Source organism: Cervus elaphus, chromosome 30, assembly GCF_910594005.1.
Source record: "Cervus elaphus chromosome 30, mCerEla1.1, whole genome shotgun sequence".
In the NCBI taxonomy this organism is placed as follows: Eukaryota; Metazoa; Chordata; class Mammalia; order Artiodactyla; family Cervidae; genus Cervus; species Cervus elaphus.
The window spans coordinates 29,269,761-29,287,605 of record NC_057844.1 but is presented as its reverse complement, the minus strand read 5'-3'; the positions used below and the strand labels follow the sequence as shown (position 1 = coordinate 29,287,605).

The following is a 17,845-nucleotide window of genomic DNA, read 5'->3' as shown; positions in this document are numbered from 1 at the left end:
ACAAAGATTTTTGTCCTGACAGTTAAGATGGATTTACTCAGAGCATCAAATTGGACATGCCTGAATGAGCTTCAGGAAGTTCCTGTCAGTGAATCAACAGCCTTCCCCTTCTCTTACAAATTATTGGATGCCTGCTTGAGTAGGGCACCAGGCCGGATAGAGCCTACGCAGCAGGGCCACCTCCTGCCTTCTATGGACTTTACAGTCAGAGACAGCTGGCTTTGATGAAAGGACAGATAGAAGGAAGTTGCGGAGAACAAAAATGCTGATCAGATAAATGTTCTTTTCTGTGCCAGGCCTTGTGCTTGGACTCAGGGATACTGACATAAATAATCATCCAGAGGATAAAGTGATTAATTTTTTTTTTTAATGTGGGAAGGAAGAGGCAGAGGAATTGTTCCAAGAGGCTGTGACATTTGAACTTGAAGAATGCCTCAGATAGGAGAGGGGAGGGCAAAGGGAAGAGCGTGATCAAATGCTGGGGGGATGAAATTCATGGATTCAGGGAGCGGCTGGATCTCAGGGTCCCAGAAGAGTGACAGTGGGTACCTGCATACAATTGTGTCAAATCATAAGGAGCACTGAAGGAGCTGTTGAAGGGTCTGGGCTTTATCCTGAAAGCATCAGGCAATCCCCACAGCTTTTGTTTGTTTTCTTCTTTTTTATTTTAAAAATTTTGAAAGTATGATAACACATTTACAGGAGACTTGGAAAGTACAGAGCAAAGTTACATATGGTTCTACTACATATTAAAATTATTTTGTAAGTAGATAAATTAAGACTTTTAGTTGGAGTTTCAATATCAAACTCTCAAAAATTAATGAATAGAAAAGTGGAAGGATACAGTAGACCTGAAGAGCACTATAAACCAATTCAACATAATTAAGATTTATACAATTTTCACACAGCAGCAGGATACAAGTTCTATTCAAGCTCCCATAGACGATAAACCAGGAGACAGTGGAACATATCCAGAGACATAAAGCATGGTGCAAACATTTCATGGTCTAAAGGTATTGAAGTAGTACAGGGTCTGTTCTGTAATCACTGGGGATTTATGTTAGAAATCAATATGAAAAGATATTTGAAAATAGCCCACACATTTTCAAGTGTGGTGCCCCAGCAGCTTTTTAAAGCAGGAGCAACATGAACAGATTCCAGGAAATGCTGGGAGTTGGGTTGAAAATGGAAATAGAAGAATCTCTATGAGGATAACCCAGGGAAGAGATGACACAGCTCAAAGTAAGGCAGAAGGAGAGGTGGAGAGGAGGGAACAGTTTCCAGCAACTTGTCTGGGTTAGAGTGGCCAGGGCTGAGTGTCCTCCCTAAACCGAGGCTGTGCTTGATTTTAACACATGATATGTATGATGATGTAGCTCATGCAAGTGGCTTAAAAAAGAGAGGGCAAGAGACAGAAGCAATTACCTGAGGAACAGCGTTTTGAAATTATACGTTGAATGGGAGTTGTCCTCTTAGAATATTTGTGTTGAAGCTAAAAGGTGATTATGGAGTTACCTGTTGACATCTCATTTAATTTCTTGCACCAGAATAGCAGAGGCATTTTTGTGCTGATATATATTGTTGAGTTTGGTTCATGGTTATTCCCAGATTATATAGATGAACAGAGATTTTGTGTTTCAATAAAATAAAATTTAGATGAGCAAGGCACCTTGAATCATTTAAATGCACAAATAAGGCTCTAATGAATGATGCACAGCCCTCTGGAATACTTTGGGATGGTTTCAGGTTATCAGTTCATCTAAATTGTCTAACCAGTTTGTTTCGTTTTTTTTGTTTTGTTTTTTTGGCCACGTCACACAGCATGTGGGATCTTAGTTCCCCAACCAGGGATCAAACCCACAACCCTTGCAGTGAAAGCATGGAGTCTTAACTTACTGGAACTTCAGGGACATCCCCTAATTTGTCTAACCAATTTTTGTATATGGAAATATCCTAGGATTGTGTAGTGTGACTTTCACAGGAAAGCAGTGCATCATGAATGGTCACAAACAGTACTTAAGAGACAAGGTTCAGGATGATGTGATCTCTGTTAGTTGCCTTTTGGGACATTCATAGCCGTACATGGTTTGGTCCTCCTAGGACCGGCTCTCGAGTTCCTTTCTACCTTCTAGAGAGAGCTGGTGTGCTTCCCAGGCCATGTGGACTTGCGTAAATCTCTCTAGGAGAAAAATCTCTGCTAGTCTTAGGCAACTCGATGATGACATATTTTTCTGTGTTTTTGTGCCAGTTCAAACTCTATCCCATTAGGTTAGTTGAATCAGATTCTCCCAGTGCCTCCTCCCTGCCCTTACGTGAGGAAACTGCTGGAAGTTGTACTCACTTTTATGGGCTGCCAGGGCATGGCCGTCACTGCTTCAGAATGCCGCCGAGTGCTCTGTAACAATTAGTAAGTCATGGCAAGGGGTTTGTCATCACATAGGAAAGTAAGGCGGACATGCACGTAATTTGTCATAAAACAACAGTGTAAACCTTACACTTACCCTGTCTTGAGCACTTAGTTCTCTCAATGAATACTGCACAATAAAGGAACTTAAAGTTATAATTACGTATCTGCCACACGTAGCATTTCAGGAAGACACATGAGCATGTGAACAAGCTCTTAAAAAGCTACTTAATAGTAAGGGGCTGGTAGTTCAGTGGTTGACCACACTCTCCCACTGCAGGGGACACAGGTTTGGTCCCTGGTTAGGGAACTGAGATCCCATATGCTGTGCTGTGAGGCCAGGAGGGAAAAAAAAAAAAAGACTAAAAAGTTAAAAAAAAAAAAAAAACTACTTAACAATGAGAATTATTTAAATAAATGAACTAACAGCAGTATAGTTGAGACAGAAATAATACTTTACCATAAACCAAGAAGTTATACAGTAACAAAACTCCATTCATACATATACATATTTAAATGTATACAGTAACAAACCTCCATTCATAGAGATACATATTTAAATATTTCCATCCCTTTCCATTCTGAGGGCTCAAAGTTATTGCATCCCAGGATGTAATTGGGTGAGGAAAAGAACCGTTGCCCTTTTATTTGGTTAAGGGAGGTTTTGTGGTACCAGTTGGATTTGTAAAAGGTCTTTGAAAGAGAAGATGTGTTGGCAGGATTGGGAGGAAAAGGCATGTCAAGCAAAAAGTGTGTGGCTGGAGTGAAGAAGCAGAGGAAGGGAGTGGTAGGGTGGCTGGCCAGAGCAGCTGAAGGGAATTCAAGACCTACCTCCTGGAATGAAATAGAAGCCCACCAAAGCTTCAGACACACAGTTGCCAGTTGAGCTTTCTGCTTGAATAGGAGCCCATGTTCCCCAGCGCTCCAAGGACTCTGAGGTTTCAGGTGGGGATTAGCTGATGAAATGATCCTGCTGTGGGAACAGTATGAATCAAGATTGTGGTCTCTGTGTGAGGAATTCACATTTTGTCAGACTGCTTTACCAGCTTTTCTTCCCTCATTCCCGTGGCTTCCAAATTAAAGCTATAAACAAACAGATATGCTGAGAACCCACTGTGTGCAGAGCACTGCAGTAGGTGTTTTGGATTGCCCTGAATTGCAAAGAAGTGACCCTCAAGAGGCGGGCAAAGTGGGAATCCATGGATTTTAGTAAGAATGCTGACGGTAATACAGTGGTTATCCCAAATCCGTGTGTACTCAGCTGTAACATGTGGGATATAGTTAGACAGGGCTAAGGGAGTAGTAAGATGTTTAAAAATCTGTTTCCTAGTCAGTTTTATGTTTGGGGTTTTATGCGGATTTGGGTGCCATGTGGAAGCATTTAATACCTGAGATCTCTTTTATGGTGTTTTTGCATCTCAGTTTCTAGGAGGCAGTTTGGTATAGCAAGAAGAGTGCACACTTCTGAGCCAGGAGAACTGTATTGGAGTCCCTTGGGTGTGCGATCTTGGATAAGTTACTTTAACTTTTTCAGCTTCAAGCAGGCATAAAGCTAACTCCTCAGTCTTGGAACAGAGTCCCCCTAAAACCAAGTTCCCAGTCTTACCCAGCCTGATAGTTTTTGAAGTGATTAATAGATATTTGCATATTGAATCAATACATCAATATTTTATTGCTTATTTGTGAATATTTATGGCTAGAGGTGTTTACTGATTCATAGTTATGCAACACGGTGGCTTTTCCTAATGGCTTTCCATGTTTATTCACAAAAATGGTTTCCCATATGTCTAAGTTTTATAAAGCAGTAAGTGGTCTGGAGAACAGCATGTACAATAGAAATATAATGCACAATTTTTTGTAGTTTTAAGCTTTCTAGTAGTCACATTAAACAAAGCTTGAAAACATCTGAAATTTCTTTTAGTATTTTACCTAGTCCAGTATATCTAAAATATTATTTTGACATGTAGTCAGTATAAACATTATTTTTTTCCTTTTAAAAATTTTTTTAATTGAAAGATAATTGGTTTATAGAATTTTGTGGTTTTCTGTCACACATCAACAAGAATCAGCCATAAGTACACCCATGTCCCTTCCCTCCGGATCCTTCCTCCCATCTCCCTCCCCATCCCACCCCTCAGCCTGTCCCAGAGCCCCTGTTTGCATTCCCTGAGTCACGCGGCAAATCCCCATTGGCTATCTGTTTTACGTATGGTATTGTAAATTTCCATGTTCCTCTCTCCATACATCTCACCTTCTCCCTCTTCCCTTCCGCCCATGCCCATAGGTCTGTTCTCTATGTCTCTTTCTCCATCACCATAAACATTATTAATGAAATATTTCATATTCTTTTTAGAGGGAATATTCTCCAAAATCCAGTGTTGATTCATCTCAAACCACCAATGCTTCTAAATTTGAATAGCAAATTGGTCAAAAATCCTTGATCTCTATTTAGATATCATAAAATTTACAGTTTAAAAAAACTAGTTTTACATATGCAAATTATTACAGATGTACCTAAATTTTTTCCTGTAACTGAATCAAGTATCAAGTCTTCAATTTTAATTTAAATGGATTAAAATGAAAATGCAGTAACTCAGTTGCATTAACCACATTTCAAGTGCTTCATAGTTTTATGTGGCTGGTATTGAACAGTACAGCTAAAATTATCTTGAATTGTTTTTTAGTAGGTCCCCAGACTTTTAGGCAGCAGAATCATTTCATAATAAAAAAATAAAGATATTCTAAACCTGGATTTCATCTTTGGAGTTGCCTTATACTGATTATGCTTAGTGGTGACTTCTGACACTCAGCTTGTTCTGCCTGCTAGATTGATGACATCTTCTTTGAATGCAGCTCTCTAGGTTAGCCAAAGTAATGTTTAGTTGCTTTTAAAATGCTGCAAGAGGATGACTATTTTTTCATAGCAAGTGTCTGAATCTATTATCTTTTGAGTGAAAAGTCTGGATCTCAAACTGCTTGACTTGCCCAAAGTCCCATGGCTAGTCGTGGGGCAAGTACCCCTTAAACCTGGATTTATGGGTCCTGGCTGCCATGGAGTCCTTATTTTGCCTGCTTTGGACACTTAAGGTCTTACCTGAAGGAGTACCCTTTCTTAGACCATATTTTTTGATTCTCAAACATATCATCAACTCCTGGATCCTTGGGCAGAACAAAGTTGTGGAGATGAAAAGTCTTGGGGATAGACACTTCCTTAGTAGTAAAAAGCTATGTGACAAAGTCCCTTCTTCCTGCCTCTTCATTGACCTGTAAAGGCAAAATTTAACTTGATAGAAAAACAGCCATTTTAATCCCCCACATAGCGCTGCCTTTACTATGTTCATTTCTAATGTATAAAGTTCTCTTTTGGGAATGCCTCTTTTTTGCTCCTACATAAAACCAGTACAGATGATTCATAAGGGTTGGGTCGAAATGGATATGGGATACTTAGCTGAATGGTTCTTTAACATTCAATGTAACTGGTTTTTAGGCACTGCTGTTTTCTGTATGCTTCTTAATGAATAGTCAAAAGGGAGGGATAGAGCTCATTCCTTAAGCTCCTGGCATTAGCTATTTCACCAGCATTTGCATACTTGATCAAGAAGGTTAACATTTTCAGGACCAGTCAAAACTTCAAGTTGGAAATATTGGTTTAAATTATGCTTTTTCAGATGCAGTAGTTGTTTTCTCTCATTTTAACTGTACCTCTCTGAGCTCCCATTATCAAGTTCATTGTATTAAGTATTTAGATGTTTTGGGTAAAAATATGAAAATCCTTTGAGTTTTCACCCTCCACTATTGATGCAATACATCTTTTTTTTTTTTTTTTTTGCCATGCTGCATGGCTTGAAGAATCTTAGTTCCCCAACCAGGGATTAAACACTCATCCTCTGCAGTGGAAACGTGGAGTTTTAACACTGGACCACCGGGAAAGTCCCTAATGCAACATCTTGAAGATCCCCTTTTTGTTCTGGGCCACTAGTCAGAAATGTCCTTATGGACTATTGTTTCCAGAAGGCTTACTCTAAGGCAGATATTGCCTGCTTTTGTTGGCACTGTCATTAATTGTGTGAGTGCATTTTAGAATTTTTGCATCTATGAAGTGATCATTTGTTACATCTCGCCTTCTCTGCATCCAATTCGCTGAGGGTTTAAAAACTGAACAAATAAACCTGCCTGAGTTGTATGCAAATAAAAGTTAGACTTGCAGTGAGGACTTGAGTAGACTGTGTAAAGTGCTTGAGTTTTGTGACATCTGTTTGGGCAGAGAAGCTATGAGGCTGTTTTGAGATGAAAAACACATTAAGGACAACATAAATGAGCCCCAGGTTTGGGGGGAGGTTACTTTCTGGTTCTTTATTATGTTTTGAGTTGTAAGGATGAGGTTACTAGCTTGACAGCTCTGTTCAAGATGGTAACTGTTTTAAACCCTCTCATTCCCCTGTCTGGGGAGACAGTTTTACAGCATACTCAATTATCTTTTTTTTTTTTAAATTAAATATTCCCAGAGGCCACCAGTAGCTTCCAAACCTGGCTGCATATCTGAATTACTTGTGGAGCCTTTAAAAAAGATAGATCCCAGCTTTCCACCAATTTCACCAGAAATTGGTGAAATTTGTCCTGGAATTTGTGCTTTTTATGGAGCTCCCAAGCTCTATAAAAAGAGCTGTAAAGAGTTTTTTGTCAGCCCTCTTCCTCCCAGAATAAATGCATTAAACTCAAGAAATAGGATCAATAGAGTGTTCCTCCAATATAACATAATTAAAAGACTATAGGTCAGGGAAAGATCCGGTTAGGCATTGCACTTTCTGCTGTGGAACTGGGGAGTGTTTTTCTAAGCTGATTCATCTTCAGAGAAAAGTTTTTGGAGAAGAAGCACTTAGAGTATGTCTAACACAACTGAGTTCTTTCATTTCTCATTAGCATCGAACCCCTTCTGATTTTCCTCTCCAAGGTGGGGCTTAAGTGCACCTGGTAATTTACAAGAGAATGGGTGACACGTGGGGGTTTAAAGAGAGGCTCTGTATGTTCAGACAATCTGAAGTCATGAGTATTGCACACCTGTTGGTAGAACACTGCTGTAACAGTGGCTGGGCTCCAGGGGTGCCCTGCACCAGAACAAACCAGTATTTTCCTAGAGGCTTTCCTGGTAAACTTTTCGGACTGCATTTGTTTGTTGCATCTGTCTTTAGGTAATGACCTGCTTGGCAGTTGCCACCTACAGCTAGAAGCCTGTGTGATAGCCTTATGATTGCCTCCAAGCATAATGACACCCTGTCTTTGATAGGTTCTTGGCCCTTATTATGGTTTCCACAGGGAAGGGGTGAGGCTGCATGGGGTGTTTGCTTGTGTGGTACTTAATTTGGTTTCTACTCTAAGACAGCCTCAGAGGTTCTTTGTCTCTGAAAGATTTGTTAATCCAAGTGAATGATTATATTCTGTACTACGTTATGTCATGGAAAAAGTGAAAAGATATATATAATCCTTTTGGCACTGGCGTCTTATCGTTAATTGCCGTGTTTCTATGATACTGTTTTAGCACTTGTATTTATGTTGTTATTTAGTTGCCCAGTCATGTCCAGTTCTTCATGACCCCCATGGAGCAGCTTGCCAGACTCCTCTGTCCATGGGGATTTCCAGGCAAGAATACTGGAGTAGGTTGCCATACCCTCCTCCAGGGGATCTTTCTGACCCAGGGATGGAACCTGCATCTTCTGCATGTCTCTGGCATCCCAGGCAGATTCTTTACTGCTGAACCACTGGGGAGGCCCCTTGTATCTATTAAATTCCTAGAAAGGCTAATGTGCATGTGATTATGCAAATAAAATGTAACATCTTATTACTGAAATATTTCATTAAATGTATCACACACTGGTCCTAAAGACTCAGTGAGAAATGTTGGGTTTTTAAGACCAGTGATGGAAAAAAGAGAATCATTATCAGCTTGAGTTTCTTATCACTTCAGGGTTTTGATGTAGTTAATGTTCAGTATCATCGTTTTAAATGTTGACTTGTTCTCCATGCTAGAAAAACTGGAGTGGGTGTCTAAAGGCTATTTCTTGCTTCCCATAATATAATAAGGTAGATTGTAATATACATTAAGGAAGGTTCATACAGTCCTGTAGGTCCCATTTGATGAAAGTGGTTATATAATCTAACCTTCATGTTAATCAAGTAGCATGAAATAGTATCAGTCTGTCAGTAGCCTAGAAACAGTCTTTCCCAAAGCAATGAGGTTAACCAGATACACTCAGGAATGTCCTTGCAACTTCTAAGCTTGTGAAAAGAGAAGCAGCCAGTTTGGGCTTTCATTTGCACTTAGAAATATTTGCAGTCAGGCCACCAGGCCACACAGATACAGAAAGGAAATTTTTATGAATATTAGATTAACTGTTAAAGTAATAAAAAGCATCAACTTTAAAGTCATCATTCAATTAATATTTGAGGATTATTATGGAACTATCAATTAAGCATGCCAGCAGTCCATTTTATGTTATTTATTAAATTTAGATTACATTAATATAGTTTAAAATGCATGACATTTATTTAGCATCATCGGGGAACAAATGATCTCTGAGTAAATTTCTTCAGGTCATGAAGTTTAACCCTTGATGTGTCAAAACATTTCAGTTTAATAATACTGAATAGAAGTCTTTCCAAAGTGTACCTTACTATTCTCTGTATTGTATCCGTGCTGTCAGAGGCTGTCATGATTCAACCATGTCTAAATGAATTCAGATCATCAGCAAATGTATTAATTATTAAAGATTCATTGTATGTGGCCACCTTTTTTTATTTATTTTGGCTGCACTGGGTCTTCATGGCTGCACTCAGTTTTTCTCTAGTTATGCTGAGTGGGGGCTATTTTCCAGCTGTGGTGTGCGGGCCTCTGATTGTGGTGGTTTCTCTTGCTGCAGAGAGCATGGGTTCTAGGCCCATGGGCTTCAGTAGCTGCAGCGCGTGGGCTCAGTAGTTAGGGCACACGGGCATAGTTGCCCTGCAGCATGTGGAATCTTCCCAGGCTAGGGATCGAAACCATGTCCCCTGCATTGGCAGGCAAGTTTCCTAACCACTGGATTGCCAGGGACGATCAGGATGGACTCGTTTTATACTAAAATATCCTAAGGCTGCTATCCTTCAAAAGTTTTATGTCTGCTTTTTGTTGTCTTCTGGTTTTTCCTTCAATCTGAGCCATCAGCTGACACATTTCACTTACTCAGCTGTCAGTGTGCCTGCCCATAGGAGCCTTCACCTATCCATGATTTGATGCTTTCAGTCTGACATAAACTGAGGCAAGATCAGGATTGCTGGAATGGTGTGTCCCGTGGGAGAAATGAGCTCTGAGTAGAGACGGGTGAGGTGAGGTAGGAATTCTTAGTAACAAAGATGGACAGACTTTGTGCCATCTGTTTTTGACTCTAAAAGACACCTTGTATTATCCATTAATTCTAGGGATCCAAAGATGAGAACAGTGTGACTCATGCCCTTAGGATGTTTCCCAGACTGATACGGGCCAGGCTACTGCAGAAGGATGAATAGATCATGGAGGGCATCATGGAGACTCAACTCTGGGATTTATGAATGCTGGGGTTTTGGATATGTGAAGTTTCTGGATTAAAAAGGTAGATCATTTGGAGGCTCTTTCAAAATGTTTACAAAAACAAATACTCTAAGTTTACCTTTGTTTAAAAGTTCCAATTCATAGTATGGGAAGTACTAGAATAAAAATTAATAAATGTAGTGACTCTGGAGTCTGACAACCCTATATTTGAATAATTTGAGAAACCTTATTTTTAACTCCTTTTGTCAACTCCAGAATGGAATTGTAATGCCTGTCTTGTAAGGTTGCTGTGAGGACTTAATGAAATAATACATGTAAAGTGCCTGGCAGAGTACCTGACTTCAGTTCCATGTCTCACTAACATTATTTCTTTTTTCTACCTCTTTCTGTCTTGTACTTCCCTTAAATGCTGTTTGATAATTAATATCTATAATAGAGTGAAAAGACAAAACAAAATTTTTTTTCTTATTTTGCTGAGGCTCTTTTAAGTAATGTTTTTTGCCATTGAGTGACAGTCACATCATTTAAAAGGTTGGCCTAATAATAGCCTGAGAGATTTGAAGCTGACAAAGTACAGATTTTCAGTTGAGTCTTGACTCCAATGTAGATCCTGAAAAAGGAGAATTGAATAATTCAATACTCAAGACTCAGATACCTCCCTCAGCACACTATTGTATTGTAATTGTTTTGAGCCCTTTCATGAAAACAAACCAGATGCTACATAGGCACCACAATTGACTCTAAAATAATAATAATAAAAAAGGGCATCATAAACCCTGGATGTGTAAGATACTGTGGAACCACAGGGGCATCTTTACTGGTGTTGAGCTTGCCTGAAACACTTAGAGTGTTCAATCTGGGAATTTGGACATTTTTCTCCTTCCTGTGAAATGTTTCCGTTCATCGGTCAATTCACCATACCATGCTGTTTTGTAATTTCAACCTATGTTGCTCTAGCAAACCTTCAATTACCCTGAGTAAATCAAGAATAGAAAATGACTTGGGTTTCTTGCTCTTCACAGCTGTGTTAGTGAAGAAAATACATTTTCACTGACCCTCATACAATTCTTCTGTCAGAAATAATGCCCATTGAAAGCTCAGTTAGTTACAATTCTATTTTGTTTTTAAGTAACTTTGCCTTTTCCTTCCCAGTTTCCTCACTGGCCTAATCTTGTTTTTTATTTGAAGGTGAAACACTTAACCGTCATCACCAGTATCCTTCATAAATTAAGTTTTTCACAAGTCGATTTAGGCTGTGCCTTTTAAAATAATAGAACTGTAGATTTCCACCCTGATCACTTTTCTTTACCGGTTGTGTTAGCAGATGTTCAGGGTTTTGTCTTCCTTAAAAGTGTAGTTTCTCACTGACTTGGCTTCAGATAGGGATTCTCTGCTATTGCGTTTTGTCTGTAAGAACTTAAGCTGTTTAAAGCTGTTTGCACTTGTGGCCAAGAGTCCTGGTTCCCAAAGCAACGGTTTATCAACCACCCTGTGTTATCTCTGCTCTTGTATTTCTCCGGTCACAGGAACACGAGTGCAGCCTGGCGGGCTGGTCCCTGGGGGCGTGCGTGGACTCGGAATGCGTGGACTGTTTGTGGCGAGCCGTGGGGGTCAGGCTCATGTTCCTGGAGTGCTCTGAGCAGCTTGGCTAATCTGGCAGCATAGTATGTTCTTGTGGTTAAATATAGACATACAGGCACTCTGCAAGTTGTAGGTCACTGTCTTACCGAGCAGCTAAAAATTGTCCCATTGGCATGAACAGTCTGCCCAGGACGGAAGGCCTGTTTTAGTTTGTCTTCTACTGTAGGTCTTTAGCACCTGACTAAAAATACACCTTGGGCCAGAAATAAAGGAGACCCACCTGGTGGCCGAGACACTTATGGTGGCAGAGAGCAGCGGGATCATGGACTCGGTCACTCTCTTTTTCTGCTTCGGAACATAGTCTGTGCAAACGGTTCCCGACTGTGAGTTTGGGTTCCTTTTCAGGCTCATGGAGATTACAACAGCTTGTTGGAGACGATCCTCTGTGATCAGCTTCATAAAAGGGCTTGGTAGGTATGAAAGGCTGATGATTGTGTGGAGTGGGTCATTGGTTATCAGACTCTGGGTGGAGAGAGGGTTCTCTTAAAGGTGTCCGTGGATGGGGGTGGTAGGGACACCTGCGTCTCTAGGCAGGGATTAGTTGTAATGTCACTTGTTTAGAGACGGGAATAATACCCTTTAGGATTTCTGATTGGGATTGCAATTGTTGGGATTGTTTCTGAGGTTAAGATTTGGTTAATTTTGTGTGTGAGTCTGTAGAACAACAAACCTGTGATGTCATGGAATTTTTCTGTGCACTGAAATTCTACTAAAAGATTTGGTCTGACTCTCTGTTCTATAAAATTGCTAATCCATAAAAAAAAACCTGCTAGTATACATTTGGAAGATAGTTAACATCCCATTAAATATTACAGCAGAGGTAGGGTTTATGCATGATTTCTTCTAAATGTTGATGTAAATATCCTTATTTGTTTTGTTTTAAACCTTGAAATGGGCCTAAAGCAGTCTTTCCTTTGCTTTGGGCCTAGCCTTCTCCAACATTTAAAAACTGTTTTTCTTTTTTTGTGTAGGAACTAAAAAACAGGATGCCATATGTTAACCAACATTAACTGGATCCAAATTGCATGCGGTTGCTCTTTCTTTATCCAAATAAAATAGCCTGGTTACATTAGCTCTATCATAACCTTGTGAGCAGTATTGTACAGGAGTTCCAAAAAATTAATGAGAGGAAACTTCCATGACACAGAGTTAATTACATGCAACTTGGATATCGACCTCTTAACTTTCTATTTAATGAAAGTAGAGGAAAAGTTAATTTGTAAATGGTAAAGGCATACATACTGTTCTAGTAGAAGAGAAGCATTTTGTTTATCAGTGATTTGGGAGATTTAATTACTTGTTAATTATTCTGCTGCACTACCTCTAATAAAACTACTAGATATTTGCATATAATACCACTCTATTTCTAGGGATAAAATCTCTATTAGTCACTAATTTACCCCTTTATGGTTTAAAAGTGGAGTATATTAGGAAACTTTTTTTTCCCCTCTCAGATTTTTTTTAATGTATAACAAGCATACAAGTTAAAAGGCAAAACTTACGGTTTTATGCCTTTGGAAAAATGCTCCACCATAATAGGACTTAATGAAATGATTCATATTTTTGTTTGCTATCTCTCGGAAATGTTACTGACCCTTGCTATGTTACTGCTGGATAGACTGCTCGTGTGCTCTGGTAGCCAGCTCAACTTCTTTTTAAACTCAGTGTCTCTCTTGCTCACAATCTCTAAACTTAACTTTTCTAAGAGATCAGTAACAACTAATATGCTTCTATGTATTGAAAGATTTATGATCACCTGAAATTATAAACTTGGGGTAGGCATGTATCTATTAAGTGAATTTTACAGTCATTATACAGTTCCATAGCTATTTAAAAATTTAATAAGGCCTATAATATTTTTTATTAAATGATCTGACATCCAAGTAAGCACATATGAATGAGGAATTTAATAAATACTTTGATCTTGACAAAATGAAGGACTTAGCAGACTATCAAGGATTTCACTTATTCAGTGAAATGTTAGTGAGTTCATTATCACTTAATGTTAATTCAGTGTCAATGATGTAAATATTTGTGTAATTTCTATTGCATGCCCTGCATTGGAAGTCCTTATCTTGCTATAGATGCTGCAAATATATCTTGAGTTATCATATGTATTCACTTCAGTTCAGTTGCTCAGTCATGTCCGGCTCTGCGATCTCATGGACTGCAGCATGCTAGGCCGCCTTGTCCATCACCAGCTCCCGGAGCTTGCTCAAACTCATGTCCATCGAGTTGGTGATGCCATCCAACCATCTCATCCTCTGTCGTCCCCTTCTCCTCCCACCTTCGATCTTTCCCAGCATCAGGGTCTTTTCCAATGAGTCAGTTCTTCCCATCAGGTGGCCAAAGTATTGGAGTTTCAGCTTCAGCATCAGTCCTTCCAATGAATATTCAGGACTGATTTCCTTTAGGATTGACTGGTTTGATCTTGCTGTCCAAGGGACTCTCAAGAGTCTTCTCCAACACCACAGTTCAAAAGCATCAATTCTTCAACACTCAGCTTTCTTTATGGTCCAACTCTCACATCCATATATGACTACTGGAAAAACCATAGCTTTGACTAGATGGACCTTTGTCAGCAAAGTGATGTCTCTGCTTTTTAATCTGCTGTCTAGGTTGGTCGTAGCTTTTCTTCTAAGGAGCAAGCGTCTTTTAATTTCATGGCTGCAGTCACCATCTGCAGTGATTTTGGAGCCCATGAAAATAAAGTCTGTCACTGATTCCATTGTTTCCATCTCTTTGCCATGAAGTGATGAGACCAGATGCCATGATCTTAGTTTTCTGAATGTTGAGTTTTAAGCCAACTTTTTCACTCTTCTCTTCCACTTTCATCAAGAGGCTCTTTAGTTCTTCTTTGCTTTCTTCCATAAGGGTGGTGTCATCTGCATATCTGAGGTTATTGATATTTCTTCTGGCAGTCTTGATTCCAGCTTGTGCTTCATCCAGCTGGGCATTTCGTATGATGTACTCTGCATAGAAGTTAAATAAGCAGGGTGCCAATAAATAACCTTGACATGCTCCTTTCCTAATTTGGAACCAGTCCCTTGTTCCATATCCAGTTCTAACTGTTGCTTCTTGACCTGCATACAGGTTTCACAGGAGGCAGGAAAGGTGGTCTGGTATCCCATCTCTTTAAGAATTTTCCACAGTTTGTTGTGATCCACACAGTCAAAAGCTTTGGCGTAGTCAATAGAGCGTAATGCATATGCAGAGCATCTATATCATACATACATGTAGGTATAGTACTGTAAACATATGTATGTGTATGCATTTGATAGTAGAATGCATATTATAATGTATATTGTACTGGTGTGTATATATATTACTTCATGATATAGATTATATTAGCAAAGACATACATAGGATCGGACTCCTTTTCAAGTCCCCTCACCCCCTGTCCCGCATCATGTCGTCTCCAAAGCGATCCTAGAGGGGAATAGCTAGAACTTTGGTTTGTGACATTTGATGTCAGGAGAGGGTGGCTTCTGGCTCTGCTTTCTGCTGGTCATCTCCGCATAGCCAGCCTGTCTTGTCTTTATTGTCCCTTCAGACTGGGTCCTTGTGTCATGTGCCCACTAATGCAGCTGCAAACACACTTCTCTTACCCTTGATTCTGGCTTAAATATGGTTCTGATAACATAGCCCAAGAAGTCGGGTTTGTCCTTCCTGGTGGGTCTGAGTCTAACACCCACGCAGCAGCCTACACACCGCTGCTGCTCCTGCAGCCTCTAGAGCCTTCTTGACCATGACCCACAGCAAGAAACACATTTTGTGTTAGGCCCAGAGCACCCACAGGGACCTATCTATGAGCATAGACAGGGATGGGAAACAGAAGTGTCGTGAAACAGTGCTTTCCCTCACTATGCAAGGTGCCATCACTCTGCTGTTTTTTTCTTCTGTGGTTTTCTATTCTGTTTCATTGCAGACATGCTGTTTGTGACTGAGTGTACTAAATGTTAAACTTTGTCTTCTTTATTGAATTTTAAAGAGCACGTTATACATATTGGGCTTCCCTGATGGCTCAGATGGTAAAGAATCTGCCTGCAATGCAGGAGACCAGGGTTCAATCCCTGGGTTGGGAAGATCTGCTGGAGAAGGGAATGGCTACCCATTCTGTATTCTTGCCTGGAGAGTTCCATGGACAGAGGAGCCTGGCAGTTTACAGCCCATGGGGTCGTAGAGAGTTGGACATGACTCAGTGACTAACACTTTTTTTTTTTTTTAACATATTAAGGACAGAGTGAACACTTGTTATGTAGCAAATTGATTAACTGATCTCACTCATAGTATTTTCAGACAACAATATTTCTGAAAAGACTCAAACTATATTGTAACATAGGTATGATCAAGGATGCCTGTGTAAATGACATCCCACCTATATTCACCTTTGCTGTGTGTTGTAAGTGTAAATGCTCCAAGGTACACACTATTCAGTCAAACACATTTAATTAATGTGAAAGGTTGTGGCTGGGCTTAAAAGTCTTAGTGAATATTCTAACGTATATGATCAAACCTACATTACAGATGGTATTCAGTTTTTTATATAATTTATTTTTATATCATTATAGCATTCCTTCATTATTGCTACTATAAGGCAATAATGGAAACTGGACAAATGAGCTTTTTTTTTTTCACAAAGTGTTATATTATGAAAAATTTTCAAATACATATCCAAGGAGAAAGAATATACAATATACACATATAAATGCAATATGCAACACATCACCATCACTCAGTTTGAGCAGTTATCAAGCTATGGTCATGCTTACTTCATGCATACATTTAAGAGACCTTTTTCTCTTAAATATTTTGAGTCAATTATGGACATCATTTCATTGAACTCCATATAATCAGTATACAGTCTAGAAAATATATTTTCTTACCTACCCACAATGCTATTATATTCCTAACAAAGTTAACCATGATTCTTTGTTACCTAGTATCCAAATTCAAATTCATATTCAATATGTTTTGACATTTTAAAAAAATGACTTCTAACAGTTGGTTTGCTCAAATTGTGCAGAAGATCTGCACATTATGTTTGGTGGTTCTGTCTCCTTTAATCATCCTACTTACTTATGTATGTAGGTGTGTATGTATTTGGCATGCCAGGTCTTAGTTGGGGCATGCAAGATCTAGTTCCCTGACCAGGGATCTAACCCGGACCCTCTGCTTTGGGAGCGTGGAATCTTAGCCACTGGACCGCCAGGGAAGACCCCCTTTCTACCTATTTTTATCGTCATTGACTTGTAGAAATTAATGCACTTTTCTTATAAAATGGACCTAATTCTGGATTGTTTTCTTTGCTTCCTAGGGTGACATTTAACTTGCTTCTATGTCCCCATTATTTCTTATAAATGGTTGTTAGTTCTAGTGTTTTTGAAAACTGGGTGCGCTTGGACATAGGGTGAGAAACATTTCCCTTTTGGCCCCACTGCCAAGGTCATTTCTGTTCCCATGCTAGGAGACTCGGAAGCCCTCTGCCATTCTCAGGAATACATAGCTGACTGTTTTCAGTGCTTGGGGTCAAGAACTCTGACCAATATCCTGCCACAGGGAGGGAATTTTGGGAAAGCTGGTAGAGTCAGTATTCTAAAGAAGTATTTTAAACACCTTAATCATGATAACATCTCACCAGGAAACAGCTCTTGCATGATTTCCTTATTTGAAAGTTGTGATGTTACAGGATTTCAGGTCATCTCTATAAAATGTGTAGGACCTTCCTTTCTGTTCTGATGGGCCTCATCCTGCTTCCCACCTTAATTATTTTTTCTCAGGGTGAGTACAGTGGTCTTTAATTTGTCCCTCAAACAGCCCCTTTGTAGCCCATCCTATATAACGATATCGATCCAGCTTTTCTCCCAGAAACCTGCTAGCTTCAAGTAAGATCCAGACTCGTTGACTTGTCATCCAAGCTCTTAATTCTGATAATGAGAACTAAAGACCTACTTTTTTATAGGACTTAGGAGTTTAAGGTTTCATATATATGTACTTGTTCAATTATTTTGTTCACACTAAGACTACCGTGGAAGCAGATGGGTTCAGTTCAGTTGTTTAATTATGCCAGGCCTTGTGCTAAGTGCTTGGGATCTTTATGGTCCAGTTCTTGAGGACTTCTCAGTGCCCTGGTGAAGACAGCCTGCCCATGTGTGCTGTGATGGGGACGCATGGTAGGAGGACGAGGGGTGGGGGGACAAAAAGAGACCCTCGGCTGATGTCTCCAGGCGGCTTCCACGCTG

The 17,845-nt window shown here is 39.6% G+C and overlaps 1 protein-coding gene across 6 annotated transcripts in view; it reads left to right on the top strand.

Moving 5' to 3' along the window:
• Positions 1 to 17,845, top strand: part of FRY (FRY microtubule binding protein) — a 423,715-nt gene that overhangs the window by 194,364 nt on the left and 211,506 nt on the right. Inside the window, exon 1 of one of the 6 annotated variants that reach the window (XM_043892042.1) lies at positions 11,568 to 12,013. The exons of the other annotated variants lie outside the window; for them this stretch is intronic. Coding sequence (XP_043747977.1) covers positions 11,953 to 12,013 — 61 coding nt within the window. The 5' untranslated portion in view covers positions 11,568 to 11,952. Of the gene's footprint in view, positions 1 to 11,567; positions 12,014 to 17,845 lie in introns of those variants that run through there. 6 annotated transcript variants of the gene reach the window in all.